This window comes from Rhodotorula toruloides (assembly GCF_000320785.1).
Source record: "Rhodotorula toruloides NP11 unplaced genomic scaffold Scaffold11, whole genome shotgun sequence".
Classification (NCBI taxonomy): Eukaryota; Fungi; Basidiomycota; class Microbotryomycetes; order Sporidiobolales; family Sporidiobolaceae; genus Rhodotorula; species Rhodotorula toruloides.
The window spans coordinates 410,507-437,671 of NW_015622971.1; the positions used below are offsets into that span (position 1 = coordinate 410,507).

Below are 27,165 nucleotides of genomic sequence, written 5' to 3' on the forward strand. Positions count from 1 at the left end.
CAATATGATTGTTGCGAGCGAAACAACTGCTGGACAGACGAAAGGAGGACTACCGGGTGAAAGAACGAAGAGTTGACGCGAACCAAGACCAAGACTATACACGAACACCCTCTTCCTCGCTCAACTCGACCACTTCTCCCTCCTCGCCGCAAACTCGCTCTTAGTCGGACTAGTCGTCGGACTATCCCACCCATCCCTCGAGTTGCCCACGACCTTCCCCTCCTTCAACCTCTGCAAATCACGCGCGATCGTCTCCCTCCGCGCTTTACGTTCGCGCTCCCGCTCGCGCTGCTGGTGAGGCGAGTAAGGGAGAGGAGGCGGAATCGACTTCGACCAGGGGGAAGAGGGGTTCTGGGAGGGCGAGACGAGGGAGGAGCGGGCGGAGGGTGCGGGAGACTGGGCGGTCGAGAGAGGGCGGCGGGTGAGCGAGGTCGTGCGCGAAGGCAGGAGATCGGTGTCTGGCGAGACAGATGGGCGGCGGTTCTCATCGGCGGCTGATTGGGCAGCCGAGAGCTGATCGAGCATGCGCTGAGCGGCGAGGTATTTCTGCGTGCGAGGAGAGGCGTTAGCGAGAGTAAGTTCAACGAAGCGAGGGAACGGACGTACCTGCTTCCAATCCTCCGCCCGCGCCTCAGTCTCGTCCAGCTCCCGCTGCTTCAGGTCAAGCAGCCCGTTCAGCTGGCCCTTCTCGCGCTGTGCCGCCGCTTCCGATACCTCAGCCTGCTTCTCGACCTCAAGTAGCCGTGAGGCGAGTTCCGCGTTGCGGATCTGCAGCTCGACATTGTTCTCGATGACGCTCGACGGCGCAGTCGAGTCGGACATCGTGGAGGCGGCTGATGCAGAGGACGAAGAGCGAGCGAGAGGAGTGGCCGAGTTCGACGAGCGAGCCTGCAATTCGGCGAGTCGGGACTTGAGCAAGTCGGTTCCGGCGCGTTGATTCTTCTCGTACGCTTGTCGTTGCGCCTCGAGTCGCTCGAAGCGGTCAACCGCACGCTGCAGCAGATCCGCCTTCTGCGCCTTGGCCTGCAAGTCCAGCTTGAGGCGTTCGACTTCCGCCTGAACAGCTTGAAGGGCGAGCTCCTTCTCCCGCTCAAGCTGCTGCTCGGTCGCCTTGTGCTGCTGCGTGTGGAGTTCGCCCAGCTCCTCGACCTCCTTGACCCGCCGTTCCGCCTCTTCCACCGACTTTAGCGCAACGTCCCGCTCGAGCCGAGTCGCAGCCGCTTCGTCAAGTGCCGCCTTGACGGCCCCTTCCCGCGCGGCGATGACGGTCGCAAGTTCCGTCTTGACGCTGTCGACCTGTCGCGAAAGCGAGGCGATCGTCTCCTCCTTGGCAGCCGAAAGCGACTGCGCCTCGACGTCCTTCGCCGACAAGCGCCGTTCGAGGGCAGCGACAGACGCTTCGAGCTTGCCGACGAGCGCGTCCCGTTTGCGGAGAGCGTCCTGCGCTTCCCGCAATGCGGCAGCCTTGGCATCGTCCGACCCGGCGTGGTCCTGCTCCATCCGCTCGACACGTTCCTGCAGCTGCTTGACCTCCTGATCCTTCTTCTTCCGCAGAGTCTGCAACTCGTCCTGCACACTCTGGAGCGCCGTCCGCAGCGAGTCCCGCTCAGCCTGCAACCGGTCCAACTCCTCCTTCATCGCCGAGATCTCGCGCTCGAGAGCCACGATGCGCTGTCGCCGATCCTCGCTCAGCTGAGCCGAGGCGTCCGCATCGACTCGTGCCCGCGCGGAAGCGCCTTCGAGATCGGAAAGCTGCGCCCGGAGCGTTTCGAGGTCGGCGTTGGCGGAAGAGAGGGAAGCGAGCTGAGCCTGCGCTGCTTCGAGCTGTTGTGTGAGCGCGGCCTCCTGTGGTTTACTGTCTGTCAGTCGCGCGAGACAAGAGTGGAGCTGACGGCGAGCGACGCACCTTCTCCCTCGACTCGTCCTCTTCCGCCAAGCGTGCGCCAGCGCTGGCACGTAGCGTCCCTCGTCCGTTTGCCGCTCCCGCTGCAGGTGTTCCTAAGCCCAACCCGCTCACGTCGCTGATGACCCGCTTACTCGGTGTCCACCCCGTTCCCCTGACGCTCCTCGACCGACTCGGACTGAGCACCATTGGCAGCTCAGCCATGCCGTGGGCGCCCGAGACCCGCCTCGCGCTTCGCTCGAGTTCCGGCCCGGTGAGGACGAACCGCTGAGTCTCGCTCAACAGGTTCCGCAGTCGCTCAAGCTCCTTCTCCTTTTCCTCAAGCGCCGATTGCTGTTCGCGACCGAGCCGCTCAGCTTCGGTGAGACGGGCGAAGGCAGCGTCGCGTTCGGAAGCGAGAGTATGCGATTCGAGGGAGGAGATCTGGGTTTCGAGGTGGGCGATCTGGGCGGCGTAGCGCTTGAGCATGACGGCGTCGGTGACGAGCTGTGAGGGTACGTTGTGAGCGCTGCTTCCGGCTGAGGCAAGACGACAAGCGACGCACGACACCCCTCTCCGCCTTGGTAACCACCATCTTCGCCCGCTTCGCGAACTTAAGCGTGCTGAGCGTCTCGGTGGCCTGCTCGGCGTCAGGCGAGACGGTGCAGACGACTGCGACGCGAGAGTTGCCGGACAAGGCCGGTTGAAGGAGACGGGTGAGTTTCGAGTCGCGGTACGGGATGTGGGCGGTCGAGGTGGTCGGGTCGGTGAGCTTGCCAATGACGGTGCCGAGGGTGAGAAGACTGTGCATGAGATGTCAGCTGAGTTAAGAGAAGCGGAGCTTGGGCAGACGCACGACTTGTTGATGAAAGCGCCTTCCTTTCGTCGCTCCTCCTGCCCAGTCGCCGACTCGGATCCTGCCAGGTCGATCAGGTTCTGCGGCACAGAAGAGTTGGCACAAGTAAACCGTCGTGACTGTATGGGAAGACTCACGAGCTTCGAAGTCCGGGCCGATCCGTCCTTCTTGCTCATCGACTCGATCGTCTGTGTGAACCGAGCGAAAAAGTCAGGATCGCTTCGCAGGGCGAGAGAAGGAAACGATACGCACAACGATGAAAACGCAGTGACTCCTCGAACTCCGCTCGTTCCAGTCCGTCGCGCCGACTCGCCTCCTCGTCTCGCCCTCCTTCAGCACCTCCAGCACTTCTTCAGGCAAACCAACCGCTCGCTCCTCCAGGTTCTTCACCATCCCATTCTCGACGATCTCGGGACCCTTGCCGTTGGTCGACGAGGCAAGCAAGTCGCGCAGCTGTTCATTGTAGATCTCGAGGAAGGAGACGCGGAGCGAGTACGATCGGCGAGAGTGTTGGCTGTGGATGTGGGAGAAGAGTTCGTCGATCGCGAGGGGGATGATGCCGGGTTCCGAGGGCGAGCCGAGCATAGTGTGCGTCTTGCCGGAGGCAGTTTGGCCGTAGCTGTGGGCGCCGAACGTCAGCTAGACGCAGCACGTGGAGCCATCGCAGACTCACGCGAAAACTGTGCCATTGAAGCCGCCAAGCGCAGCCTTGACTACAGGCCGAATCTTCTTGTCGTAGAGGTCTTCCGTCGGGCTCGGGTGGACGTGCAGCAAGTCGAAGCGAAACTCGTACTCGTCCGACATCGCTTTCGGCACGGACGTCGACGAGCCGAAGCGTTTGAGGAGGGTCGGGTGCGAGGAGGTGAGCGAGAGGGTCGAGTCGGCAGGGGAGAAGGTGTAGATGGGTTGTGCGGGGAAGACATTGGTCGACTTCGGCGGACGTACTCTGCAGGCGAAACGTCGTCAATGGAAGATTCGCAAGCTGTCGACGGGGAGAGACGAACCGGAGGCAGACGACGACATTCTGCTGCTTGCCGTCCTTTTCCTCCTCCTCCGTCTCCGTCTCTTCCCCTTCAGTCCCCGATACCTCCTCGTACGCCCGTTCGACAATCGAGCTCCTGCGCCCATCCTCAGACTCGAAATCCTCCAGTAACGGACGTGACCCCCTTGGCGTACTCGGCGGACCAAATCCTGCTCGTCGCCGGGGGACATCGTCGAGCTCGTCTTCTGTGACGAGGTTGTCGTCCAGGTCTGTCTGGTACGAGACGGACGAGGCGATGGTTGAAGCGACACTCGGTCGTGCTTGTCCCCCAGGACCTCGCTCGCCTGTGCTCCGTGCGGATGCGATGCTGAGCAAGCTCCCAGTCGCCGAAAGCATGTTGTTGGAGCCATTCGGGCGAATCCTTGTCCCGCCTGGCGTTGTCGGCGTCGAGCTCCTCCCTGCACCGCTCGATCGAGCGACCTCGCCCGTCACCGACAACCGCTTCGTGGGGCTGGAAGGTCCACCATTGCTCGTCGTAGACAGTCTAGAGCCTGGCCGGGAGGTGCCAGCGATGCCCGTTCGAGAGGCGGGGCGGGGCAGAGGCTGGTTGAGTGATGAGGCGAGGGTGGAGGGTTTCGAGGGTGAGGCGGGACGGGACGATGCGCGGGACTGTGCACGTGTTGCTGGTCGTTTTGGGGTAGCAGAGGGTGTCGAAGGACGAGCGAAAGCCATGAGGCGGCGTGAGGAAGCAAGTCGAGGGGCGACGAGGAGGAGGACGAGAAGAGTGGCCGCGACGTCCGTCTTCGTGGAGGGTTTCTGGGACTTGGCGAGGCTTGTAAGCACCCTTGGGCCCCTGCAAAACTCTGCCCAGCCCCGCCAAAACAGTGTAGCTCGTTCCTCGACCTCCCGCAGTCCGCGAGGGTCGTCCGGTTGCACGCTCGAACGAGACGAGCTCGCACGCCCACGCAAACTTGGGAGATTCGCCGCAGAAAGAGTAGCAAGCCCGTCCAGACAACGGCAAGAGACGTTGGCGAGGTTGCAGCGTCGCGAGAACCGCCAACAGCAGTCCTTCGGTCACCGCTCGACGCGGGCAGAGCTGGCCGGGCGAGCAGGCTAGCAGCACTGCAAGGAGTGTCGAGAGTAGGTCTAGCCTTATCAGAGAGTCTCGGTAGTCGTTGACGACGCTGTGGACGTCGCTTTCCCTGCTCTCCCTCCTACCTCTCACTCGATTCTCGCTCGCTCGCTCTCGGCGCCCAGCTAGACATGCTACGCTACTTCCGTGTTCCTGGCTTGCGCCTCGCTCGCTCCGCTAAGCCGCCGCTTCGCCCTGTCAAGGCCGTCAAGTCGTCCGCTCGCGTCACTGAGGTGTGCGGCTGTGCGTCATCTTCTCGCGCACGCTGTGGGAGGTGAAGCTGACCCTGCGAGTCAGTCCCCAGAGGCTACCCTCACGTCGAGGTCGCGCGCAAGTGCGTCGTCGACGCTGACCCGCCTTTGTCGCAGATGTTGCTGGAGGCGTGCGGTGAGTGCCCTTCGCCACCTTACCGCCCGAGTAGCAGCTGAGGCTCGTCTTGGCAGCGGAGGGTTACGACATGGCCAAGCAGTACCAAGAAGCCTTGCGCTGGGAGCAAGCATGCAAAGCTGGCGGAGTCTGCCCGCCCGACATCAAGGCACTCCTGAGCCGCGACGAAGTGCGTAGGGTGCGAGCTCCGTCCGGGTTTCCGCTGACAGACCAGAGTCACGCAGGACACGCTCTCTGAGCCCGAGTACCAGAAGATGGCGGAGTGGGCGGACCAGTGGGGGTCGAAGGTCTTCCGCAGGAGCAATATGCTCGAGTACGGTCAGCCGATCCCGCCGTGGTCGCTCGTTCGCCCGCGCTTCGAGACGTTGTACAAGGATCGCGAGATGACCGAGGAGGACGGGAAGAAGGAGAAGGAGTGGTGGAACCGTCTCGCTCGCATCTTCACCGAGCAGTACAAGAGGGAGGAGGAGGCGGAGGACAAGAAGGAATGACGGGGCAGACGCGGAGCTTCTGCGCTTGATGTCAGCGTCGCTTGTCAGGTTGTAACAGCTTGTTCGGTCTGTCGAAGCCTGCGAGATGCTGGGCGAGGACGAGCAGGAGACGTCAAAGCGGGTTGCGAGGAGTCAAAGATTGCTGCAGCAGGCTTGGGAGTACTGTTTCAGGCAGTCGAGAGCTCGGCAGAAGGCAGGCGAGAGAATGGCGGGAGGACGAGGACCCTCTCGCCAAAACCGCTCGCTTCTCGCTCGCCGCACCCGCTTTCCGGCCTCATGGAGCGGCCATACAGCCACACCGACCCGTCTCCGCCACGGACAGGCGAGTGGGACACACCCACGAACCGCCGTTTGACTCGCTCGGACTGGACAGCGACTTCATCAGTTCCGACGAGGGGCGGAGGAAGTAGAGCGGGAGAGCTGGTCAGGGCGTCTGATGTCAAGCCTGTACTGTCGAATCTCAAGCAAGAGGTCTTGCCCGTGCGTCGCGGTCCGCTACTGGGCCACGACGACCCCGCTGACTTCATCTCCCTCCTCGTTCGACCTCGCAGGAAGACGAATACATCGAGCACCTCTCGGCTATCATCAAGCGCGACTTCTTTCCGCATTTGCAGACGCTCGAGACGCGGAATGAGGTGCTTGCGGCGCTCGAGAGCGAGGACTTGGAGCGGATCGAGGACAGTGTGAGGCGGATGCGCGAGGAGAGAGCGTATGGGCGGACCCCGACGCCGAGACGAAGAGCGAGAGGTGCGCAGTAACTGGAGACTATCAGTAGAGTGCGAGCTGACCTAGTTTCCTGGCAGACGCGACTCCCGGCCGGACACCTTTCTCTTCTGCCGATCCATCCGCCACGCCTACCTTCTTCGACCAAACCCCCCTCACGACGTCCTCTACGCCTGCTGCACGACCCTCCTCTTCCCGCGGAGCTCCCGCCCCTCCTCGCATCGACCCCTCCCTCTCCCTCGACGCCTTCCAATCCCGCTACACCTCCGAAGACAACTCGTCTTTCCAAGATCTACTCGTCGTCGATAACGAACAACGACGGGATAAGCATGCTTGGGCGTGGCATGCGGAAAAGAAGGCGAATGTGAAGGCTGTGAGGGGAAGACAGGCGAGGGAACGGTTGGTTGATGTCACGAAGCGGATGATCGAGTCGAGTGGGGATGGGACGGTGAGGTTGCTGGATGGACCGGCGGGCAAGCCGGGCGAGAAACGGTTGCTGGTCGACGAAGGCGTTGAAGTCGGGACGAGCGAGAGGTTAATGATCAAGGGTCGGGACGAGAAGGAGCGGCTGCTCATCACCGACAGGAAGGGTACGACGGAGTTGTCGATCAAGGGAAAGGCGCGAGAGGTGGTTGACGAGCGGGCGAAGCAGTTTGTCGACTGGGACAAGCCGACGGTTGAAGAGGATGAGGCGAACAAGCCAATCCCGGAAGACGAGCTGCAGGTGCAGACGTCTGCGTGGCCGTTCAAGGTGCGCTCGACTACGCTCTCAACCTTTGCTGCAGAGCTAACCTCCACCCGAGCGCAGAACCGCAACTCGCTCATGTTCCCGCCCGACGCCGACCGCAACAACCCCTCTTCCCTTCCTCCCGACGCACCCATCGCCTCATCCTCAGCCTCGCCATCCCACTCAGCGAACGCACAACCAGTCCTCGTTGGCGAACCGAAGGGAATTCGCCATCATGCGACGAGAATGGCGGAACTTGAGCGAGGGAGGAGGAGCGGAGCGAGCGATGCGAGTAGCGACATCAGCGCGAGCCCAAGCAGGAGTCGGATCGGTGCGGCGATCGCAGGAACGCCTTGTGAGTCTCGCTCATGCGCTCGCTCGCTTCGTGCTACCTTGAGCTGACTCCCTTGACATTCGACCGCAGACCCCGCTCCTCCCGCTTCGCAGACCCCTCGCGTCTCGGGCTTCTCCTTCGTCGACGCTCTCCCCTCACACTCGTCCTCCTCCCTCCCCGCCCAAGCCCTGCAGGAACTCATGACCTGGGGCACGATCGAAGCGACGCCCGTCACGCTCCGCACCTCAGGTGACGACATGAGTGTCGGTCCTTTCCGCGTGCGCGAAGCGGATAGGAGGGAAGAGTTGGCGCATAAGATGGCGAGGAAGGCGAAGAGGAGTTTGGCGGGTAGTGGGAGAGAGGGCGTTGCGGCTGGCGCGGGTGGTGGTGGGTCGACGAGTCTGAGGAGGTCGGCGATCGAGGCGTCGGTGAGAGGAGGAGCAACGCCAGGAGGAGCGACGCCGAGAAGGTCGACGACGGACCTCTCGCCTGCTGCGCGGTCGTTGCTGGGTCGGACCAAGCCGGGCAAGGCGCTCGAGGGCGGGCTGGCGAGGGAGAAGCAGTGGAGCGAGGATGAGGAGCGCCGACGACTTGAGCGGGCGAGACAGCGCGCAAGGGAGGTCGAGAGTCGGGACAGGCTCAGGAGGGAGAGGTGGACGGTGAGTCCGGCGTCCCCTACTTCGGCTGTCTCCTTGCCACGGTAATCGGTGATGGCTGATACATTTTGTGGCTCGCCGTATTGCAGCCCTCGCCTGCCGTCAGTCTCGGCTTCGACCCGGACCTCCCCTAGACTCGCCTTTTCCGCCGTCTCGTCCTCTCCGCCTCACTCGCTATCAACCCACGACGTCCTACATTCCCTCCACCGCGACGTTTCGCCAATATCAGCATCGATCGAGTGCATGCGCGGGGTCGAGCGTGTGGACTGTGGAGAGCGGGACCACGGGGAAGAGGAAGGCGTTCGCGGGTCGAAGAAGCCTCATTCGGGTGGAACCGGCTCGTCCAGCTTGTCAGTGCGACGCTGTGCATTGTACGAGCCACACAAAAGAGCGAACGAGAGAGGACGAGAGACTTTTCACCTTGAGCGCCTGCGAGCGGTTCGTCGCTCGCTTGACTTGGTCGCTTTCGCCTTCCCCGTTGACTCGCCGTTGTTCCAAGTGAGCCGTGCACAGTCGCGTACACCTCGACAGTGACCAGTAGGAACTGACTGGACTGCCCGCCCGCCCGCTTGTCGCCTCCCTCGTCGTCGCCGTCCTCATCGCCCTCTCTCGCTCGCAACTCTCGCTCGCCCCGCTCGCTGTGCACGCAGGATGCTCTCTCGTACTCGTGTCGCAGCTCGCCAGCTCCGCGTCCAGATTAACGCATCGCGCGCCGTCTCTGTCTGGGCAAACGTCCCCGCCGGTCCCCCCGACCCCATCCTGGGTGCGCTTCGGCTCTATCGCACTCGCTCCACGGCACACTGCGGGGCGTGGGACACCGCGAGGGCGCCATACTTACTGTTGTGATGGCGTACAGGCATCACCGAGGCGTTCAAGCGCGACACGGACTCCAAGAAGATCAACTTGGGCGTCGGTGCTTACCGCGACGCTGACGGCAAGCCCTACGTTCTCCCTTCCGTCCTTGCCGTGCGTGCATTTCGCTCAATACACCGCAGACTCTCGGCTGACCCGCTGTTGGCGCCCCGCAGGCTGAGGACAAGGTCATTGGCGAGCGCAAGGACAAGGAGTACCTCCCCATTACTGGCTTGGGCGAATTCACCAAGGCCGCTGCCGTTCTCGCTTACGGCGAGGACAGCAAGCCGTTGAAGGAGGGCCGCGTGCGTACCCGTCCAAGCCCGATTCCGGACGTGCCGCCCGCTCACCTTCACCTCCTCTCGCTCGTTCGCAGGTCGCGATCACCCAGTCCCTCTCCGGCACCGGTGCCCTCCGCATCGCCGGCGCCTTCCTCGCTCGCCACTACCCCCACTCGAAGACGATCTACCTCCCCGCGCCGACTTGGGGAAACCACATCCCCATCTTCAAGGACTCGGGTCTCGAGGTCAAGACCTACTCGTACTACGACAAGAACACCGTCGGACTCGACTTTGAGGGATTGAAGAAGGACTTGCAGGTGCGCACAAGAGGCATCGGAGGAGGGGCGGACGGAGCTGACGGACTTGCGCTGGACAGGCCGCGCCGAACAAGTCGATTGTCCTCCTCCACGCCTGCGCGCACAACCCGACCGGCATCGACCCGAGTCAGGAGCAATGGCGCGAGATCTCCCAGCTCATCAAGGAGAAGGAGCACTTCCCCTTGATCGACAACGCCTACCTCGGATTCGCCTCGGGATCGGTCGACAACGACGCGTTCATGCTCCGCCACTTTGTCGAGCAAGGACACCAGCTCGTCTTGTGCCAGTCATTTGCGAAGAACATGGGCCTGTACGGAGAGCGTGTCGGCACGTTTTCGGTTGTCTGCGCCGACCCGGAGGAGAAGGCCCGCGTTGACTCGCAGATCAAGATGTGCGTGCGGTCTTTCGCGCTCTGCTCAGAGCGTAGATCTAGTCAGCGATCCAGTGCTGATCTCGGAGGCTCTGCACGCAGCCTCGTCCGCCCGATGTACTCGAACCCTCCCGTCCACGGTGCCCGCGTCGCCTCGACCCTCCTGACCGACCCCAAGCTCAACGCGCAGTGGCTCGCCGAGGTCAAGGGCATGGCTGACCGCATCATCGACATGCGCTCGACCTTGTACGACCTCCTCAAGGAGCTTGGCAGCAAGCGCGAGTGGGGACACATCAAGAACCAGATTGGCATGTTCGCTTACCTTGTACGTGGGCCGCTCACGTCTGCATCGTGTATCTTAGCTCTGCGAAGAGGCGCTGATCGAAGTGCCGTTGCCTGCACGTAGGGCATCTCGCCGGAGCAAGTCGACCGCCTCGCCAAGGAGCACCACGTCTACCTCACCCGCGACGGCCGCATCTCGGTCGCAGGTATCACCAAGCACAACGTCCGCCACCTCGCCGAGTCTCTCCACGAGGTCACCAAGAACGACGCGTAGAGCGCCTACGAACGGACGGTAGAGCTTTGTCTCGCAATCTATATCCCGGTTCTTTCAGTGCATCTCCCTCCCGACCATGCCGAGCGAGGAATAGTCTATTGCTGGGCTCGTTAGAAGTCTAGCAGGTCTGGACGCTCGTGCACCATCCGTGCGACCGATACCTTCTTCTCCTTCTTGCCTACGTCTCCGTCTGCCGCAAACTGCTCCCCGCCCATCCGCACGCCCTTCCTCTTCGGTTTCGCTGTCACCTCTGCCACCTGCTCCGCGCTCAGCTGCACGCTGGGCGCCTCCCTCACCACTGCCACTGTCTCTGGCCCGACCTCGCCGCCTATCCGCACCTGCGCGACTCGCTCGCCCAATCCGCCAAGCAGGACGTCACTGCCGCTCTTTCCCTGCGCCATCTCCCTCTCCTTCCTGTTCGCCTCCTCGACCCTCTTCCGCCTCCTCTCCCTCTCGCGCTCCTCCTCTCCTTCACCCGCAACCGGATCATCACTCACAACCTCGACCACGAACCGTCTCCGCTTGACGCGGAACCCAACGAGGTTCTCGCGTCCCTCGCCGCCTCCGCCCAGTCCGCGCAGGACGGACAACTTCGAGCCGGGAGGGACGAGCGAGCCTGGTGGGAGCGTTGGGAGTTTCGGGAAGGAGATCAGGCCGGCGTGGCGCGGGAAGGTGGCGGAGTGTGTGGGCGAGGAGGCGAAGGACGTGAGGCGGAGGACACCGTCTGATGCGTGCGAGAGGCGGGAGAGGAGAGGGGATGAGGGGACGGAGGAGAGCGGCAAGGTCGAGTACAGGTGGGCGGGGAAGGTGAGGATGCAGGAGGCGTTGGACTGGCGCAGTATGTGGCGAAGCCGGTGCACGAAAGAGAAGAGGGCCTGTACGCGAGCGTCATCAGCGAATGAAGCCTCATGACCGATGAACGGAACTCACCGCAGGAGTAGCAGGTCCCCATGCTGGGCTTCCAAACCCAGACAGCGCGATGCGCAGTGCCTTGCGAGGAGCGTTCGCGTCGGTGGATTGCCTACGGATAAGCGTGGTCAGGCAAACTCGATAAGGACAATCCTGCAGACTCGCGAGAAGCCCTTTTCGTAGACAACCTCCTCGATCTTCTCGTACAGCAACTCGTAGACGCCGCCAGTAGATGTCGTAGCGCCGCTCAAATCGTCCACATCGACGAGCTGAAGGAGCGAGCGGTCGCTCGGACCGAGTTGGCGAGTCTGCGTCAAGTCGAAAACCGAGCAGTAGGTGCCGTCGTCGACAGCGTTGCTACCTGATGACAAAAAATGTCAGGACAAGTCGTCAACCTTAAAAACGAGCTCGACGCACCTCGCGAGTCGACGGTCGTCTGGTGCTGCTTCATGCCCTCGTACCGAAACGCAATCTTCATTTGCTCCTTCAGTGCCTCCTCCTGCTTCTTCTCTTCCTCGTCTTCGGCGGCGTCGGCCTGGCTCAAGCCGCTCGTCTCGGCCGGCCGGCCTCCGTCGACCTCCATGAGCGATTCGACGATTCCTCCAGGTCCTCCATCCAATCCGCTCGCGACGACGAGCACGTCCTGTCGGCACTCGAGACCCTGCGCGACCCAGTACTTGAGCAGGAGCTCCGCGTAGGACGTAGGCGAATCGGATTCGATGAGAAGGGAGGTCGAGAGAGGAAGACCGCCGCCAAGGAGGTCATCTATCGAAGTGAGGCCGGTACTGAGCAGCGGCGCGGCGTTGTAGGGTGAAGGACGAGTGCCCGATATCGGCTTCACCGCTGTCCTGCGCTTGAACGACGACATTGCCTCCGTCCGCTGATGAAGAGCAGAGGGGGAGAGAACGCGACGACGACAGCTCGTAGCCGGTTGTCGATTGTCGCAGGCGTTCCTGTACGATTGAAAAGAGCTCTAGCAGCCAGCAGAGGCCCAAGGAAGCGGACGAGGGTGAGCTGTACGAGGCAGAATTCAACTTGGCCTCGCTCGCCTTGACGACTCGCTGATAAAGGCTCACCTGGCCGAGAACGGCCGACGAACACGTGCAGACTGCTCGCATGGCGGCACACACCTCCTGCGATCTTCCGCCCCGCCACACCGCTTTGACCCCCCGGTTCCCGCTCATCCTCTTCCCACTCGTCTCATCTGGTACCGCTTCCCGCCGCTGCGACTGGGCTGGCTTGACGCTGGACACGGCAATCTTGCTAGCGCTCCGCCAGATCGACTGCTTACGTGGTGATTGGGCGGGGACTGGTCGCGCAACCGTTCTCAAGGGGTATGCCCGCGCCTCTCTGCTTGTCGCCCACGGAAATCAAGCTGACGCATACCGCTGCGCAGGCGAGAGACATGCCGCTGCATGGCCCGCGACCCGCTCCTGCTGAGCGGGCGAGCGTCACGCCGCACCCTCCCGCATCCAGCCTCGACCATCCTTCCGCTCTTCGATCGCGGTGGACGTTCCTCGACCGGCCTACACCTGATCTGAGCTTGTCTCTGAGCGATCCAAGCGGTGCAGACGCTCACGAGTCGCGACCCGAAGTTGCGAGTGGATTCGCGGTCGACTCGAAGCGCGACTCGCGAGGTCTGGCAGAGTCGGATGCGGCGGCCGTGTCGGTGGACGAGTTTGGACTGCTCCGAGCGGATTTGGCATCGCGGTATGGCCAGAGCAGGGCGACATCGTACGGCTCCCGATTCCTCGCCGTTGAGAACAGCTTCAACCGGTCAGGATCCTCAGCACCCGACTCGTTTGTCGACCCGTACATGGCGCCACCGCGACCCGCACCCACAGGTCACGAACCTACTTCCCTCCCATACGCGCCTGCGCCTTCGCGTTCTACGCTGCTCGACCTCGCCGGTCGTCCGCTTCCCGTCGATCCTCCAGCAGTCGACCCATTCTCCTCCGCCGTTGCGCGACAGCCCAGCCTCACAGCGAAGCATGCGAAGTGGCGCTTGAGCGCTGCGTCAGCCCTCAGCCTGCCGTTCAAGCGTTCGCAGGAGGACTTGACAACGGGATCGCCCTCTTCGTCCCGCGGGTACTGGGACACGATGCTGGACCTGACTGCATCGACATCTGCGTTCGACTCGTCTGACCCGCCAGATACAATACAGGAGCGTCCAGGACCGCGTCCCGTCCAGGCGCGACCGGCCAACCTCGACATGCCGTCGTTGCCGCCGAGGAGCTACTCTCCCGAGCCTCTTTCGGTACGGTCGCCTCTCGCTTCTTGCTTGCTTCCTCGTCCCCCTGCTAACGCTCTTTCGTTCCCCAGGCCAGTCAACGCCTCAGCGCCGCCAGCCTTTCTTCGATTTCGACGAGCGTGCTAGAGTTCCCCGAACTGCTCGAACGTGAAGAAGGCTTCTATCACTTCCCGGTCTCGCCCGCACGACCACGTCAGTCGACGACTTCGCCCTTCCACTTCGCCGAAGGCAGTGCAGGGACCGACCTGTCCTTCCCTATCCCGCCGACTGCGACTATCGCGCCTTCCTCTATCTTTGACCGAGCAGCAGGCAGCTCTTTCCATGACTCGCACATCCACGCCCTCACTCCTTCGCCGACTTTCAGTCTGCCGTCCTCTGCCCCGCCACCGACCCCTCCGCCGCCTCTACCCGGGTTTGTCTCCGTCCTCTTCGACCCGATCGCTCTACCGCAGGGCGAGCTGCCTCCGTCAGATTGGCGCAAGTCGCACGTCCGCCAAGTCGACTCGGTCTCGTCGTCGATCGCTGCCGCGCCACTCCGACAGTCGCTACGGCACCGAGCCTCGGGCGCTCTACAGCTCGAGAAGGAGGCGTCGAGTCAGGACGAGAAGAAGAGGCGGACAACGGACTGGCTCGAGGGTGTCGCGGCGACGTCGGGCAGCTCGACCAGGTCGAGCAAGCTCCGCTGGGCGGATCGAGCTGGACCTGGATGGGCGCTCAAATCTGAGAAGCGACCGCGAGGCGATTCTCTGCATCGTCGACGGGTCGTGAAGAAGCCGTCACTATGCGGCTCGCGAAGAGCGCGCATCGCAGCAGCCGTCCTCATCGTCGTTGCGCTCCTGCTCGTCGTCGGGCTCGCAACGGGCTTGACCCGCAAGGCGGCTGCTGCGGCGCTCGCGAAGACCTGCAGCTGCCTACACGGAGGTAAGGCTGAGCGGACAACGGACGGACGATGCTCGTGCTCGTGCTCGGCGGGATGGGGCGGAACGAGCTGCCATCTCGACGCAACGTGTGTGAACGGCGTTGCACAGGGACTGCTCGATGTCGCTGCACACTCTTCCGACCTGTGGCAGCCAATTGTCGACATGGCGCGCTTGCCGGACGTTCTCAATCGGTACATCTTGACGACATCCTCCGACTCGTGCGCCAGCCAACTCGCTCTTCTCGAAGTCCCGTCTCTCTCCCTATCGACTTATCCGAACCGTCTCGCCTGGACAGAGGCCGCCCTCGTCCACACTCTCGCCCTCACCGAGTCGAACTCTTCGCTCTCCCAGCTTCGCACCTTCGCCTCCGGCCTCGACTTCGCCCAGTACGGCGACGAGCCCGCTTCGAAGCCGAATAGCAACTACGAAGCGATTGTTGGCGGCTACACATGGGACCTCGCCACGATGCAGCGGACGGTACAGAATGTCTCGTGGGTTGCGGCGGTCAAGCCGGACGCAGCGACAGCCGCGACGATAGCTGCAGCTCCTCAACCCGCAGCGGCGCTCGACACAGTCACCAACAACGCCATTGCCGCCAGCAAGCAGCGAAGTACCGCCCTTGCGCACTACTGGAACGACACGCTCGGGTTTTCGCCCGCCCAGCTCAAGGCATTTCGACAAGCGGTCCAGGCGGCCGATATCGCGATCCCCTTCGACGCCAGCTCGACGACGCTGCAAAGCACAGCGCAGATGAGCTTGCCGCTTGCGATTGCCTGCCAGCCGGATCTCGCTGCCGAAGTCGTTGCGGAAATCGACGAGGTTGAAGCGGGTGTCTTCGGGCTCGACAACGTCACCACCGCTGAGAACACGACTTGTCAGGTGCGTCCGGTTTTCCTGCAGCATATGACTTCGATCTGACGGGTGCTCGTTACGCGCAGGACCGCCCGGTTCACGGTCTTCTCAACCTCCTTCACCTCACGCAGCCATTCGCCTCATCCGACACACGATCGAACATCCCGCAGCAAGCGGTCGTCTTGTCGAGCTCGTCAGCTTTATCGGACCGCACCTCGGTCCACGCTGGCGAGACCCTCGTTGCGGGTTCGTCCGCAACAGCTTCTACGACAACTTCCGCGCCCGTTTCGATCGAGCACTTCGGGCTCATCTCATCCGCGACCTCCGCCATCGACCACGTCCTCTTCGACTACCTGACCTTGCTGCCCGTCTCGACCGCGCAAGCCCTCGTCAACTACGTCCTCTCCTCAGCCACCTCGCCTCCGCCCTCCTCTTCGCCTCTCGTCTCCTCCACCCTGCCGCCTCTCGAGGTTCAAGCTTGGGGCGGCGTCAACGCAGCCAACGTCGACAAAGTCGTCTCCGGCCTCACCGTCTCCTCGTCGAACGACACCCTTTTCTTCGGCTCGTCGGCGGGCGACGCTCTCCGCAGCTGGGCGTTCGGCAACACGTCTAGCGCATTGGCGATTGAATGGTCACTGGACGCCCAGACGAGCGGAACCCTGCGGGACTCGAGCCTTGGAGGGTCGGCGGCTTTTGAGCAGGTTTGGGCCGACGCGAAGAAGGGGAGATGGACTACCGCCCCGCAGGTCTGGGCGGCACTCAGTAAAGCGGGACTCGTTGGCTGAATAGTAGTGACTTATCTCTACCTGCATTGTCGAGCCGCGTGCCAATCTTGCGAAGCTGGGCGTTGAGCGAGAGCAGCCCCCGCAGGAATCCGGCACAAAGCGACAATCCAGTGATTGTTCAAGAGGTATCGATTTCTTACAGTACAACTCAAGCATGCGAGTACAGACTTTACTGCCGCCTCCTTCGTCCCGCTCATCCCTTCTTCGCGAAAGTCACCTTGATCTTCAGGCCCTCCTCGCTCTGCGCCATAACAGCGCCCGTCGTGCCCGAGAACTTGGTGTTGTGCAACGCGTCCCTCGCGACACCCGAAGACTGCTCGTCGGCGAACTCGACGAAAGCAATGTTCTTGCGGCCGGGAATCGTGCGCACTTCGACGAGGTTGGGGAATCTGCGGGCGGACAGCGGGTGAGGATCAGCTTCCGCGGCGAGGTCAGGAAGTTGGAGCGAACGCACGGCCGGAAGAGCGCCTCGAGACCCTCCTTCGTCGTGTCGTCCGGCAAGTTCTGAACAAAGAGAATCTTGTTCGGCGGGAGGTACTCGTCCGGCATCTGAACAATGCGACGCTGAGTGGGCGCAGCAGCAACGGGAGCGGCACCAGTCTCGGCGGCTGTGGGAGGACGAGTCTCAGCGGAGGTTGCGGGACGAGGGAAAGAACAGGACGCACCCTGCTTCGCCGCCGCCTTCGCCGCCAGCTTCTTCCTCCGCGCAGGGTCGTCTCGTCGCGATTGCTCTGCGCGCCGAACAGTGTTAGCTCTGCGGCTCGTTGCCCGGCGAACGAGACGAGAAGCGCACTCTTCCTCTTCAACCGTGCCTTCTTGTGCGCCTCCATGTCATCTGGATGCCGCTTCTGCACCAGAGCATCCGATTCTGTCCGCGCGAACGTGAGTTGCTGTGAAGAACGGAACAGTTCAGACCGGTCAGCGGTTGGCAACAAGAAAAGGCGAGACGGCGGGCGAGCGCACCATGGGCTTGCCATACAACGGGAATTTCTGCACCTCCCTGACCGCCTTTACAGCCGCCTCCTTCGAGTCGAGCGTGACGAACGCCTGCCCCCGCATGCGGACGTTGCGGTGCGCGGTGACACCCAGCACGCGGCCGTACTCGCGGAACAGCACTTTCAGCGATTGCTTCATGACTGTGAGCGTTCAAAAGCGTCAGTCCAGCCGTACGAGCGGTTCTGGCGGGCGAGAGGGGGACGTACTGTCCAGCTTGATCTTCTCGTTGAGGTTGTTAACGTAGAGGACCTCGCTCGCGCCTGGCGGCAGTTGCACACCCTGGTCCGCATGGCCGTCTGCCATCTCGACATCGCCGTTCGCCTGTTGTGCGTCGCCGTTGGTTGCGGGCGGTGGAGCGGACGTCGACGGTCCCGCCGCGGGCGCTTCTGCGGGTGGCTGGGTCGAGATCTCGGTCATTGTAGGCGTGCAATCAGCTCAGCAACGTGCCACAAGCAGCGGTGCGAGATGGAAGCGCTGTCCTGGTCGAAGGAGATGAAGCGTCTCGCCAGAACCGCTCACCTCGCCCACAACAGCACGCTCGGGCTCGGCTGGCGACTGCTTAGACTTGGTTGGCTGCTTCAGAGACGCCCAGCACCGACAGAAACGGCGCGGAACGGTCGAGTGCACCGCTCACACTCTTCCCTCTCTTTCGCATCGAAGCGGCGACACGGCGGCGGATCGCTCAAGGGATTGTGTGTAGCTCGCAAAGGCAGTCAGTGGAGGATAGGAACCCCCCTGGCTAAACCGGACTCTTCTCGATTCGCTCGATCCCGACCCGTCCTTCGCCTCCAGTGGATGAGCTCGAGTGGCCGGTAACGAGCGGTGGACAGGTCATGCGCTTTCATTGTCTCGGTGGTGCGTTCGAATTCGTTCAGCCTGCCCGGGAACGCAAGCTGACCGCGCTCTTGCAGTTGGATCCATCGGTTCCCTCATCGCGACCAACCTCGCCCAGCTTCCATTCTCCCAAGTCCGCCTCATTCTCCGACGGAAAGACCTCGCTGCACAACTTCTCAAGGCCTCAGGCTCAGCGCCGCGCGATGCATCCGAAACGCCCTACGGAACGATTACGGTCGAGCGAAACGGACTCGCCCGGCGGACATCGAACCTCGAGATGGAGCTCACCCGCTCGCCCAACGACGCCTTCGAGCAGTCGTCTGTTGTCTCTGGATCAAGACGAGAACCGCCGCGGATCGACCCGCGAGTATGGAACCGCAACGACCCCATCTCGACCCTCATCGTTACGACAAAAGCGCCGGCGACGCTGCCGGCAATGCAGCATCTCCTGCCCCGCCTGTCGAGTCGAAGCACGATCGTGCTGTGCCAGAACGGAATGGGAGTCCTCGAGACGCTGCTGGAGCGGTATTGGCCAGAAGATCGGTCGGACGAGTATGAGCGGGCGCTGGAACAGGGAGACGCGAGCAAGGTGCGACAAACAGGCGGTCGACCAAGCTTCGTCTGTGCGACGACGACGCACGGAGCGTGGCGGAAAAGCGGGACGCACTTCGTCCATGCGGGCATGGGCGACATCAAGTTCGGGGTCGTGCCGAACCGCGCCATCCTCTCGAACCTCAATTCTTATCCGACTCCGCCATGGCCTACCGCTTCCGAAAATCCTCTCCTCAACCCTCGCTCCCTCGTCGACCCGACTCTCGACCACCTGCCATACTCGCCCGTCACCGCCTCCCTCCACACCACCGTCTCCTCCCTCCTCTCCCTGAACGAGCTGAACCCGACCTGGCTCCCTCTACCGACTCTGCAGATCGCCCAGCTGCAGAAGCTCGCTGTCAATGCCTCGGTCAACTCGATCACCGCTCTTGTCGGCGTCAACAACGGTGCGCTCGTCGGCAGTCAGAAGGCGAAGCGAATCGCCGCTGCTGTTTGCCGCGAGTGTTCCGACGTCTTTGCTGCGCATCTCGCGCGCGAAGACGGGCGATGGGAGCCGCCACCGGCATTGCATTACGACCAGGAGCTCGAGTCGGACGACATCCCTTCCTCGCTTCTCACCTCCATCTCTCCCTCACACCCGCCTCCACCACCTCTACCCTCCTCACATCCCCTCTCCGCTCATTCGCTCCTCGATTACACCCTTCGCGTCCTCTTCCGCACCTCGACCAACATCTCCTCGACTCTCGCCGACCTCGCCGCCCTCACTTCGAACACCACGCCCGATCGCTCCTCCCTCGCCTTCATCCCTCCCAACGCGCCCTCTCGAACAGAAATTGAGTTTATCAACGGCTACGTTGCGGCTTTGGGACGGAGATACGGGATCAGGACGGACACGGTGCGGACGCTGGGCGAGATGGTCTTGCTGAAGGAGGAGATGGGACGGGTTGGGGCGATTGATCGGGTGTGGAAGGGCCGGGATACGGGTCGAGTGGCTTCACCGGTTCGACCGCCTGCTCGGGATACACGACCAGCCCGGCCAGCTCGGGAGAAGGAAGAAGAGGATGAGGAGGAGAAGGAGGAGAGTGAGGAGGACGTCGAGGAGGAGCCTCGACCAGCGACTGAGGACGACGGGCCGACGAGCGTGTTCCCCAATCCTCGGCCACGGAGTCGAACGCACCCTTACGACCGCGCGGCGAAGCACATCCAGCGGACACGAGAGGTCGAGGCGCGGGTGCAGTCGAGGCGGGTGGACCGGGTGCGAGAACGGAGCGAAGAGCGCTCGTCGCGGTAGACTATCCCATTTTGCACGCATCTCCAACGCAACATTGCAAGACTTTCGATACTTACTTGTGACTTGCATATCGGAAGTTGCGGTCTGGTCCTGGTGCTGCTACGCCCTCTCTGCCTCTCTCCTCTCTTGCGAGTGTTAAGGGACGGCTTGCTTCCGCAGACTGAACCAGGTCGGTCCCGCTGCTCAGGCGCTCAGGCTCTGCAAGCGTCCCCCCTCCTCCTTCCCTTGCTTGTTCCCCGCCGACAGTGAATCATCCTCACTTCCCTCCTCTCGCGTCAGACATGGCAACATTGGGCGCAGAGCGCATGTTTGCTCTGGCCATCTCGGACGCAACCGCTCCGGACCAGCGCAGTCGTGCTCTTCCCATCCGTTCGAACGCTTCCTCCCGTACAGACGGACCCATCATTACAGCTTCCCCCGCTAACCGAGTTCCGCACCCTCATTCCCATCGCGCGCCAGTCGAGCCGTCCCGTCTAGGATCCAGGACCACCCCGCCGCGTCCTTCGCCCTTGTTCCATCCCTCGATGCTCAGTGTAGGCTGGATGAAGGAAGCGGTGGCCATGGTGCAGTGGATCGAGAAAGAGTATTCCTGGCTGCTGGACATCCGTCGCCAGGGACAGCGCGTGCGGGTCGAGCGGGCTGTCGAGCGCTTCGACGCGCGACCTTGCCGAAGGATGAAGGTTGTGTACCACCCACAGAAGGTTCATCAGCCATGGACAGCGTTGAAGGAGGCCAAGAAATGGGCATCCAAGGACTTGGCGATGGAGCGACAGTTCATCGCTGCGTGGAAGCTGGCGGGCCGGCAGCTGCAAACGAGGTGAGAGAAGCGCAGGTGGGAAAGGCGAAGACCAGTACAGTACACATGCACAGACCGCGTTGCGTGATGATTCTTCTACAGCTGCAGGTAACTGTGAAAGAGGAGAGCCGTCAGTTCAGGCCTGAGCGAGAGAGGGAGAGCAAGCCAACTCACTCCGCAACCTCCGCCTCCGTGAGCTTCCGGAACCCAGGCGCGCCGTTCAAGCCCGTGCCGTGTCCCGTCGTCGCGACGCCCTCCTCGGTCGGCGTCGTCGAGATGATGCCCAGCTCGATTGTCTTCTCGTCCATCACACCTTCGAAGCCCTCCTTTAGCGTCAACAAGGCGGTGTGAATCGCGTCTTCGAGCGAGAGGTCGTCATTGTAGCTGTGAGCCGACACACAAAGTTCAGTCGCCGTTCGACGAGCGGGAAAGTACTTGTGCGCGCGAGAGGAAGAGGACCGGGACGCACCGCTTCTCGAGGAACGTCTTCGCGTTCGTCTGGTTCTTGCCGATTGCGCTCGCCTTCCACGCCCAGAACGAGCCGGACGGGTCGACCTGGTACAAGGTATGCCCTCGTGCGTTGTCGAAGCCGGCGACGAGGAGCGAGACGCCGAATGGTCGGACACCGCTGCGAGGTGAGGAAGCGCGGTCAGAGGTCAGTTTCGTCGACATGATTCGCGAAGAAGGCGAGGAGAAGCGAGCGCCAAGAGCCGAACGCACCCAGATTGAGTCGCATCCTGCATGACCGTCGCAATCTCACCAACCATCACCCTCGTGCTCGGGTACTCTCCGTAGATCTTCCAGTACGCCTGCGCCGACTTTCGTGCTTTGGCGACGAGCACTCGGAAGTCGGGACCCATGCCCGAGTAGACCATGCCAATGTTGGGGCAGATCAGCGCGACCTGCGAGACGGGAAGAGGTCAGCACGAAGCACATAGTCTCTGCAAGTCGCCGACGTACCTTCTCGAGCATAGAGTCGTCGACAAGCGGGGAAGGCGCCTTCTTCGAGGTAGCGAGGACGATGCCGTTCGTCGCTGCGGGAGTGAGCGGCCTGTCAGCTCGAGAGGCTCGCTTCCGCCAAACTCCCGAAGCTCAGCTAGCCCCTGCTCTGCCTAGCATAGCGTCCAGCCGCCTGTTGCCGTCGCTCGACCAGGCCGCGCCATCCTCCCGTCATCCCGACAAGCAGACTCACCCTTGATGCCCAGACTCGTCGTTCCCTGCCCAACAGCTGCCAGCGCATGCTCGATCTGTACGAGCTTGCCGGACGGCGAGAAGGTCGTGAGGGAGAAGCTGTCGAGCGAGAGATGTGGGTGAGCGAGCGAGTTCCGTCATCCAGCCGCAAAGGTGGGGCGAGCGCACCTGTAGCGTCCGCCGGTTTCAGGTCCGCTCATCTTGGCTGATCTGCGAGGCTAGAGGGGCGAGTGAGGGGTGTCGAGGTCGCGGAGGGGAAGCGAGGCGGTGGAGCGGAGCGATGAAGGGGTCGCGGGCGGTTTGAACGGCTGTGGTGTGCTGTGTACGCTCAATTAAGTCGTGCCAACGTGTCAAGCTGGTCAAAGAGCCGAGCAGCGGAGTGTGGTGCAGGAGCAACGTCGCTTCGTCACCTCTTCAACGAGGACGGTTCACAACGACTCGCGGAATGGCTTGTTCGGCAGGCGCACGGATTAAGCAGACGTTGTACAAGCTCACAAAGCCGCCCAGCAGCGCGCGACGTGTCTTCCTGCTCCTGCACGCCTTTCCACAGCTCTCTCCTGCCTTGCGAAGGGGCCTCGACAGCCCAGACGACATACGCAAGCTGAACAGCACGTTGACAAGCTCCCGTCTAGTCGTCCTTGTACGGCTCGTACTCAGGAGGCTCCTCCTCCTCCTTCTTGGCCTGGTGCTGCCGCGTAATGTCGAACCCGTCCTCGCCATCGCTCCGTCCATCCGTACTGCTGCTGGTCCGCCTCGCCCTCCGCTCAAAGCTCGACTTGCCGTTCCTCCCGTGCCCGAGCGGCGTCTCCTCGTCGTCTTCCTCGCCCTCCTCCTCGCTCCCGACATCGAAGACGACATGCTCGCGCCTTCCGTCGCCCGACACCCGAGTCAAGGGGTACGTCTCGCCCTTGAGCTCGCCGGCGTCCTCGCGGTCCTCCTCAGGCAGCATCGAATCGACATCGTACATGTCCGCCTCGTTCTCGCTCATGGGCAACTCGTCGCTCAGCGCGAGTCGGCGGTTCGTCCCGCTCGGTCGCCAGAGGAAGGCGATGGCGAAGAAGACGGCGGCATAGAGGATTGAAAGCCAGCCGTCGATCAGGAGCCAGCGCCACTTCCACGTCTTGGCTGGGAAGCCGGGGTCGAGGCGGGTCGAGAAGGTGATGCTTGACGCGATGTAGAAAAGCGCGATGAAGTTGCAGGCGCCGAGGAGGATGGCGTAGAGTCGGCGGAACACTGCGAATGGTCCGGTCGCGTCAGCTCGAGCATTTCCCGAATCGCTCGGTTTGAACGCACTCTTTCGCTTGTAAGTCTGCCGCCGCGCGCCGAGGTCCGAAATGGTCGAGTTGAGCGAGTACATGATCCAGAGGAGGAAGCATGTGAGGGAGATGGAGAGCGGGACGACGAAGAAGAGGACGAAGAAGCCGGCTGCTTCGAGGGGGATCGTCACGGTCCCGATCGAGTAGCTGTCGATGCGACTCGTCAGTCCTGCATCTCTGTTCGAATGAGGCGAACTCACAAAAGGCCGAAGATGAAGTGGAACAGCGCAAGGAGGCGGACGCGCGCGAGGACTCCGCCGAGCGAGGGGCGGACAATCGACAAGCCCATGCTTGCGAGGCAGAGCAGGTACAGGCCGACGCTATTCCTCGCCGCGTTGAGCGCCGCGATGGTGAAAAGGTATGCACCGGCGACGCCCGGGTGGCCCCAGTTGTTTAGGAAGCGGTAGTAGAGCCAGACGAACATCTGCTCGACGACGAGGAAGGCGACCGTCGCCGTGATGTACTTCTGGAGCGGCAGGAGGTCGCGGCGGTAGGTCCAGCTCAGCATCGCCCAGAAGGCGCCGAAGCCGAGGTAGACGAGGAACAGGATCCGGTAGAACTGCGATGGAGCGCATGTCAGCGACAGTGTCCAAGGAGAGAAAGTCATGGCGAGCGTACAGCGACCTTGGGATACTCGCTCGCCGGCAGATGGCCCTTGAAGACGTTCTCGAAGTCGACGACGCTCATGAAAGTCGAGTTGTTCTTCGCGCCTTCGAGCGCGACGGGGACGATGCCGACGCAGTAGTACCCGGTCTTCGAGACCTCGTAACGATATGGCCCTCGACCCGAGTTCGTCGTAGGCGCGTCGCCGGCCGAGGAGGAATCGAAGCGGACTGGCGAGGTGTAGATGGAAGATTCGGCGGGTGTAGAGGCCGAGGTGATGAACTGGCCAAGCTGATCGGTCGTGCATAGCCCTTTCTGCTGTGCGTCGACGGTGCAGATGTATACCCGCTGCACAAACAAAGCGATCAGTTTCTGGGCGAGAGTTCGGGAGCGACGAAAGCGCGCACATCTTCGGACCAGTCGTTATCACCTTGCTGCCCGTCTGCCCCGACGCCCAAGTACTTCGCATCCTGCCACTCGTACACAACAAGGGCTGCCTGACCTCGGGAGGACGGCGAAAACAGGACTGCGGGAGGGAAGCGAACGTTGTAAGGCTCGCTGCTCGGCTCACGCAGCAGCGGAGGAGCCGTACGTACCCTCGATGAACGGATCCTGCGCTCCCTTGCCCCACATCCCGCTGCAGACCTGCCGGACCTGGTGGACGAGCGAGAATCAGCTCCCGCGATACGAGCGCGAAGTGGGGAGCGGGAAGAGGCGCACCTCGTCCTGATCCGTCACGAGCACCTGATAGCCTGCTACGCATCTCGCCAGCAATCCCAGCAGCACAAGCGCCGACCGCATCGCGCTGCGGAGTTGATTTCGGGAGGAAGAGACGGCGCGGGACTGCGAGGCGTGGCGGGAGTTGCGGAGATTGCTGTGAGAGGATGCACGGCAGACGCTCTGTCCGGGTAGCAGAAGTCGAAGAGCTGGACTGGAAGGGACGAAGAGCGGAGACGGGAGCAGCGAGAGAGGGAAGCGAAGGCGATTCGTGAGCGGGAGCAAGCTGATGGACACCTCCATGAGCGTTGCGGGCCTGGAAACGGATGAAATGGCAACAACAAGGGTCTACAGGAGGCGAAAACCCGGCCGGAGGTCAGGCGAACGAAGCAGGGGGAAAGAGTGTTGAGGGGTGGCACTCTTCCTTCTACGCTGCCGAGACTTCGCCCTTCTCCCAGGCTTCGAAGAAGTTGCGTCGCTGGATGACGGGGACGCCGCGACAGGAGGTGAGGTTGAGGACGGAGAGATGCGGACAGGAGGAGAGGACGGTCGCGAGAAACTTGGCTATCGCGAGGCAGAGTAATTCAATCAGCATCGCGCACATCTGCGATACGGAACGGAACGCACTGGAGATTCTAGTCTCTGCGACGTGCAAAGCCCGCAGTTCATGGCACGCGCTGATCGCGCCAGCCGAGTTGTCGGTAATGCGGGATGAGTCGAGGACGAGAGTGCGCAGGCGAGGCGGTTCGTAAGGTTGGGAGGGTTCAGGGCCGTCGGTATGCTCGAAGTCGAGTGGCGGAAGAAGCGCTTCGAGGTGGTAGTCCTCGACGGGGAGAGTGAGGTCGAGGTACTGCGCGAGGATGAAGGTCAGCGAGGAAAATCCCGCCAAGATGATGCGACATACAGTACAACGCCTGCCAATGACCTCGATGAAGCGGGCGAGAGGTTGCTCAAGCTTGCCGAGCGACCAGTTCTGGAAGAGCGATACCGTGTCGAGCCCGTCGAGCTTCTCGAGGTACGGCATGAGCTTCGTGAGGACGGCATCGGTTAGGCCAGGCACCTTCGTCGAGAGCGCCGGCATGGCGCCGAGCTTCAGAGTACGGAAGCGACGCCGCTCGTCGTCCGGTCGCTCCGAGAGAGGGCGGAAGAAGCCTTCGAGGGTTGCAGCGGCCAAAGGGAGTCCCGAAGCAACGAGCTTGACGAGTCGCCACTCTTGTAGTGTATGTAGGGCAGAAGAGACGAAGTCGAGCGTCTTTAGCGGAGTATAGGAGATGTCGAGGCGTTCAAGGGAAGCGGCGCAAAGTGACAGAAGACGGCCGAGAGATGCGTCGGTGATCTCGGTGGACCGGACCTTCAGCGTTCGAAGGCGAGAGAGTGGGACATGTCGCCAGCCGAGAGCAGCATCTGCCGGCGGGAGCGTCAGCTCACGAAAGACTGCCTGTACATTCACGATCGTCGCACCAGTCGCATCCGCCACAAGCTTCGCAACGTTCTTCTCGTTCTGCGCGTTAAAAGACTGTCAGTGGCGGAACGGAGCACAGGAAAGGAAGAGGAGAACGCACCAGTCCAGCAACATTCGCCAGCTTGAGAACCTCGAGGCTTCGGCATCGCGCGAGCAGGGAGGTCAGACCCTTCACCGTCACGGCAGTCAAGCTCAGGTTGACGACCTTGAGCCTGTCCTCCGTCGCCTTCGACAAGGCGATCATCGAAGCGTCGCCGACTTTCGTGCAGCCCTTCAAGTTGATTCGTTCGAGTTTGGGAAGCTGAGCGAGAACTTTGGCGAGAGGCGCGTCTCGTAGCGCTATGTGGCCGCTCAAGTCGAGGTCGGTGAGCGAGGTGCATTGTGGTAGACGCGCGACGAGGACGACCGGAGCTGCAAGACCCGCGAGCGAGACTCGGGTTGTCGCCGGATGGAAGAAAAGTGTCGCGAGTGAAAGGACCGCGACGCCTGGGTCTGACGGACCGTCGAAGCTCGATTCGGATGCGTGGTCGAGGACGAGTCGAAGGAGTCGGTTCGCAACATCGACGGGGAGGGTCTCGATGAAGTGCCGTAGCTGTCTGTTCTCCTCCGCATGCGCAGGATCTCGATCTGGGTTCCATCCCACGTTCGACGTCGTTCCCGCCCTGTTCTCGCCCGCCTCCTTCGACGGCAGCCGCACCGTTTGATACAGTCCCTCCGCCGCGACCTGCAAGGCAGTCTCCCTCAACGAACGCACGCCGCGCTTCTCCGGCCTCGTGGCTAGGTACGATGCCCCTCCTCCAGCCCGCTCAGCCAGCGCCTGGGCCTGGACAATGCGAGGCGAGTTGTCGGCGTCGGACGGAGCGCCAATGTCGAGTGCGCGGCGATAGCGCTTCGAAGGGCGCGAGGGGCGCTTGCCGCTTGTCGTGGTCTCGATATACCGCTTGGGCGGCATGTCGGCGGGGAGGCAATCCGAGTGAGGAGCAGACAAGCGATGACGGAGGAGGAAGAGCGATGAGGATGAGGGAGGTGAGGCAAAGGCTCTCCAGCAAGGTTTACTTTCGCAGAATACTCTCTTTGAGGAGAGTCTGAAAAGTAGCGAGGCGGGAAGATGCTTGCGATGCAGCGTAGGAGGCGTGAGAGCGTG

General features: G+C 62.4%; 11 protein-coding genes across 11 annotated transcripts; 5 read left to right on the top strand and 6 right to left on the bottom strand.

Moving 5' to 3' along the window:
- Positions 1–120: 120 nt before the first annotated feature.
- Positions 121–4,452, bottom strand: RHTO_01024 (centromeric protein E (cenp-e protein); the record flags this gene model as incomplete). Its single annotated transcript, XM_016414708.1, has 9 exons — positions 121–546; positions 607–1,845; positions 1,907–2,389; positions 2,448–2,685; positions 2,739–2,818; positions 2,876–2,926; positions 2,991–3,357; positions 3,412–3,684; positions 3,743–4,452. 9 exons carry the CDS (start codon positions 4,450–4,452, stop codon positions 121–123), a joined length of 3,867 nt encoding a protein of 1,288 aa, XP_016273389.1.
- Positions 4,453–4,983: 531 nt separating this feature from the next.
- RHTO_01025 (uncharacterized protein) lies at positions 4,984–5,730 on the top strand (the record flags this gene model as incomplete). Its single annotated transcript, XM_016414709.1, has 4 exons — positions 4,984–5,095; positions 5,150–5,239; positions 5,296–5,408; positions 5,464–5,730. The coding sequence occupies 4 exons, from the start codon at positions 4,984–4,986 to the stop codon at positions 5,728–5,730; spliced, it is 582 nt and encodes a 193-aa protein (XP_016273390.1).
- Positions 5,731–6,006: 276 nt separating this feature from the next.
- RHTO_01026 (protein DGCR14-like protein) lies at positions 6,007–8,304 on the top strand (the record flags this gene model as incomplete). The annotated part of the gene is made up of 6 exons (XM_016414710.1): positions 6,007–6,210; positions 6,282–6,477; positions 6,534–7,204; positions 7,262–7,535; positions 7,605–8,173; positions 8,260–8,304. The coding sequence occupies 6 exons, from the start codon at positions 6,007–6,009 to the stop codon at positions 8,302–8,304; spliced, it is 1,959 nt and encodes a 652-aa protein (XP_016273391.1).
- Positions 8,305–8,821: 517 nt separating this feature from the next.
- Positions 8,822–10,546, top strand: RHTO_01027 (L-aspartate:2-oxoglutarate aminotransferase; the record flags this gene model as incomplete). The annotated part of the gene is made up of 7 exons (XM_016414711.1): positions 8,822–8,933; positions 9,027–9,136; positions 9,199–9,327; positions 9,399–9,620; positions 9,680–10,011; positions 10,093–10,315; positions 10,397–10,546. The coding sequence occupies 7 exons, from the start codon at positions 8,822–8,824 to the stop codon at positions 10,544–10,546; spliced, it is 1,278 nt and encodes a 425-aa protein (XP_016273392.1).
- A 110-nt stretch (positions 10,547–10,656) lies between these two features.
- RHTO_01028 (elongator complex protein 4) lies at positions 10,657–12,323 on the bottom strand (the record flags this gene model as incomplete). The annotated part of the gene is made up of 4 exons (XM_016414712.1): positions 10,657–11,421; positions 11,477–11,567; positions 11,621–11,816; positions 11,873–12,323. 4 exons carry the CDS (start codon positions 12,321–12,323, stop codon positions 10,657–10,659), a joined length of 1,503 nt encoding a protein of 500 aa, XP_016273393.1.
- A 537-nt stretch (positions 12,324–12,860) lies between these two features.
- Positions 12,861–16,263, top strand: RHTO_01029 (uncharacterized protein; the record flags this gene model as incomplete). Its single annotated transcript, XM_016414713.1, has 3 exons — positions 12,861–13,712; positions 13,778–15,505; positions 15,565–16,263. 3 exons carry the CDS (start codon positions 12,861–12,863, stop codon positions 16,261–16,263), a joined length of 3,279 nt encoding a protein of 1,092 aa, XP_016273394.1.
- Positions 16,264–16,456: 193 nt separating this feature from the next.
- Positions 16,457–17,676, bottom strand: RHTO_01030 (U1 snRNP-associated protein Usp102; the record flags this gene model as incomplete). Its single annotated transcript, XM_016414714.1, has 6 exons — positions 16,457–16,652; positions 16,718–16,871; positions 16,929–16,994; positions 17,057–17,153; positions 17,227–17,399; positions 17,466–17,676. The coding sequence occupies 6 exons, from the start codon at positions 17,674–17,676 to the stop codon at positions 16,457–16,459; spliced, it is 897 nt and encodes a 298-aa protein (XP_016273395.1).
- Positions 17,677–18,092: 416 nt separating this feature from the next.
- Positions 18,093–19,936, top strand: RHTO_01031 (2-dehydropantoate 2-reductase; the record flags this gene model as incomplete). The annotated part of the gene is made up of 2 exons (XM_016414715.1): positions 18,093–18,114; positions 18,171–19,936. 2 exons carry the CDS (start codon positions 18,093–18,095, stop codon positions 19,934–19,936), a joined length of 1,788 nt encoding a protein of 595 aa, XP_016273396.1.
- Positions 19,937–20,828: 892 nt separating this feature from the next.
- Positions 20,829–22,123, bottom strand: RHTO_01032 (20S proteasome subunit,threonine-type endopeptidase; the record flags this gene model as incomplete). The annotated part of the gene is made up of 7 exons (XM_016414716.1): positions 20,829–20,844; positions 20,907–21,116; positions 21,202–21,360; positions 21,453–21,634; positions 21,693–21,766; positions 21,925–22,022; positions 22,092–22,123. 7 exons carry the CDS (start codon positions 22,121–22,123, stop codon positions 20,829–20,831), a joined length of 771 nt encoding a protein of 256 aa, XP_016273397.1.
- Positions 22,124–22,551: 428 nt separating this feature from the next.
- Positions 22,552–24,643, bottom strand: RHTO_01033 (transmembrane receptor; the record flags this gene model as incomplete). The annotated part of the gene is made up of 7 exons (XM_016414717.1): positions 22,552–23,156; positions 23,217–23,386; positions 23,440–23,798; positions 23,858–24,190; positions 24,250–24,368; positions 24,439–24,496; positions 24,563–24,643. The coding sequence occupies 7 exons, from the start codon at positions 24,641–24,643 to the stop codon at positions 22,552–22,554; spliced, it is 1,725 nt and encodes a 574-aa protein (XP_016273398.1).
- A 343-nt stretch (positions 24,644–24,986) lies between these two features.
- On the bottom strand, positions 24,987–26,973 carry RHTO_01034 (uncharacterized protein; the record flags this gene model as incomplete). The annotated part of the gene is made up of 5 exons (XM_016414718.1): positions 24,987–25,123; positions 25,187–25,409; positions 25,464–25,963; positions 26,021–26,060; positions 26,122–26,973. 5 exons carry the CDS (start codon positions 26,971–26,973, stop codon positions 24,987–24,989), a joined length of 1,752 nt encoding a protein of 583 aa, XP_016273399.1.
- Between the last annotated feature and the right edge of the window lie 192 nt (positions 26,974–27,165).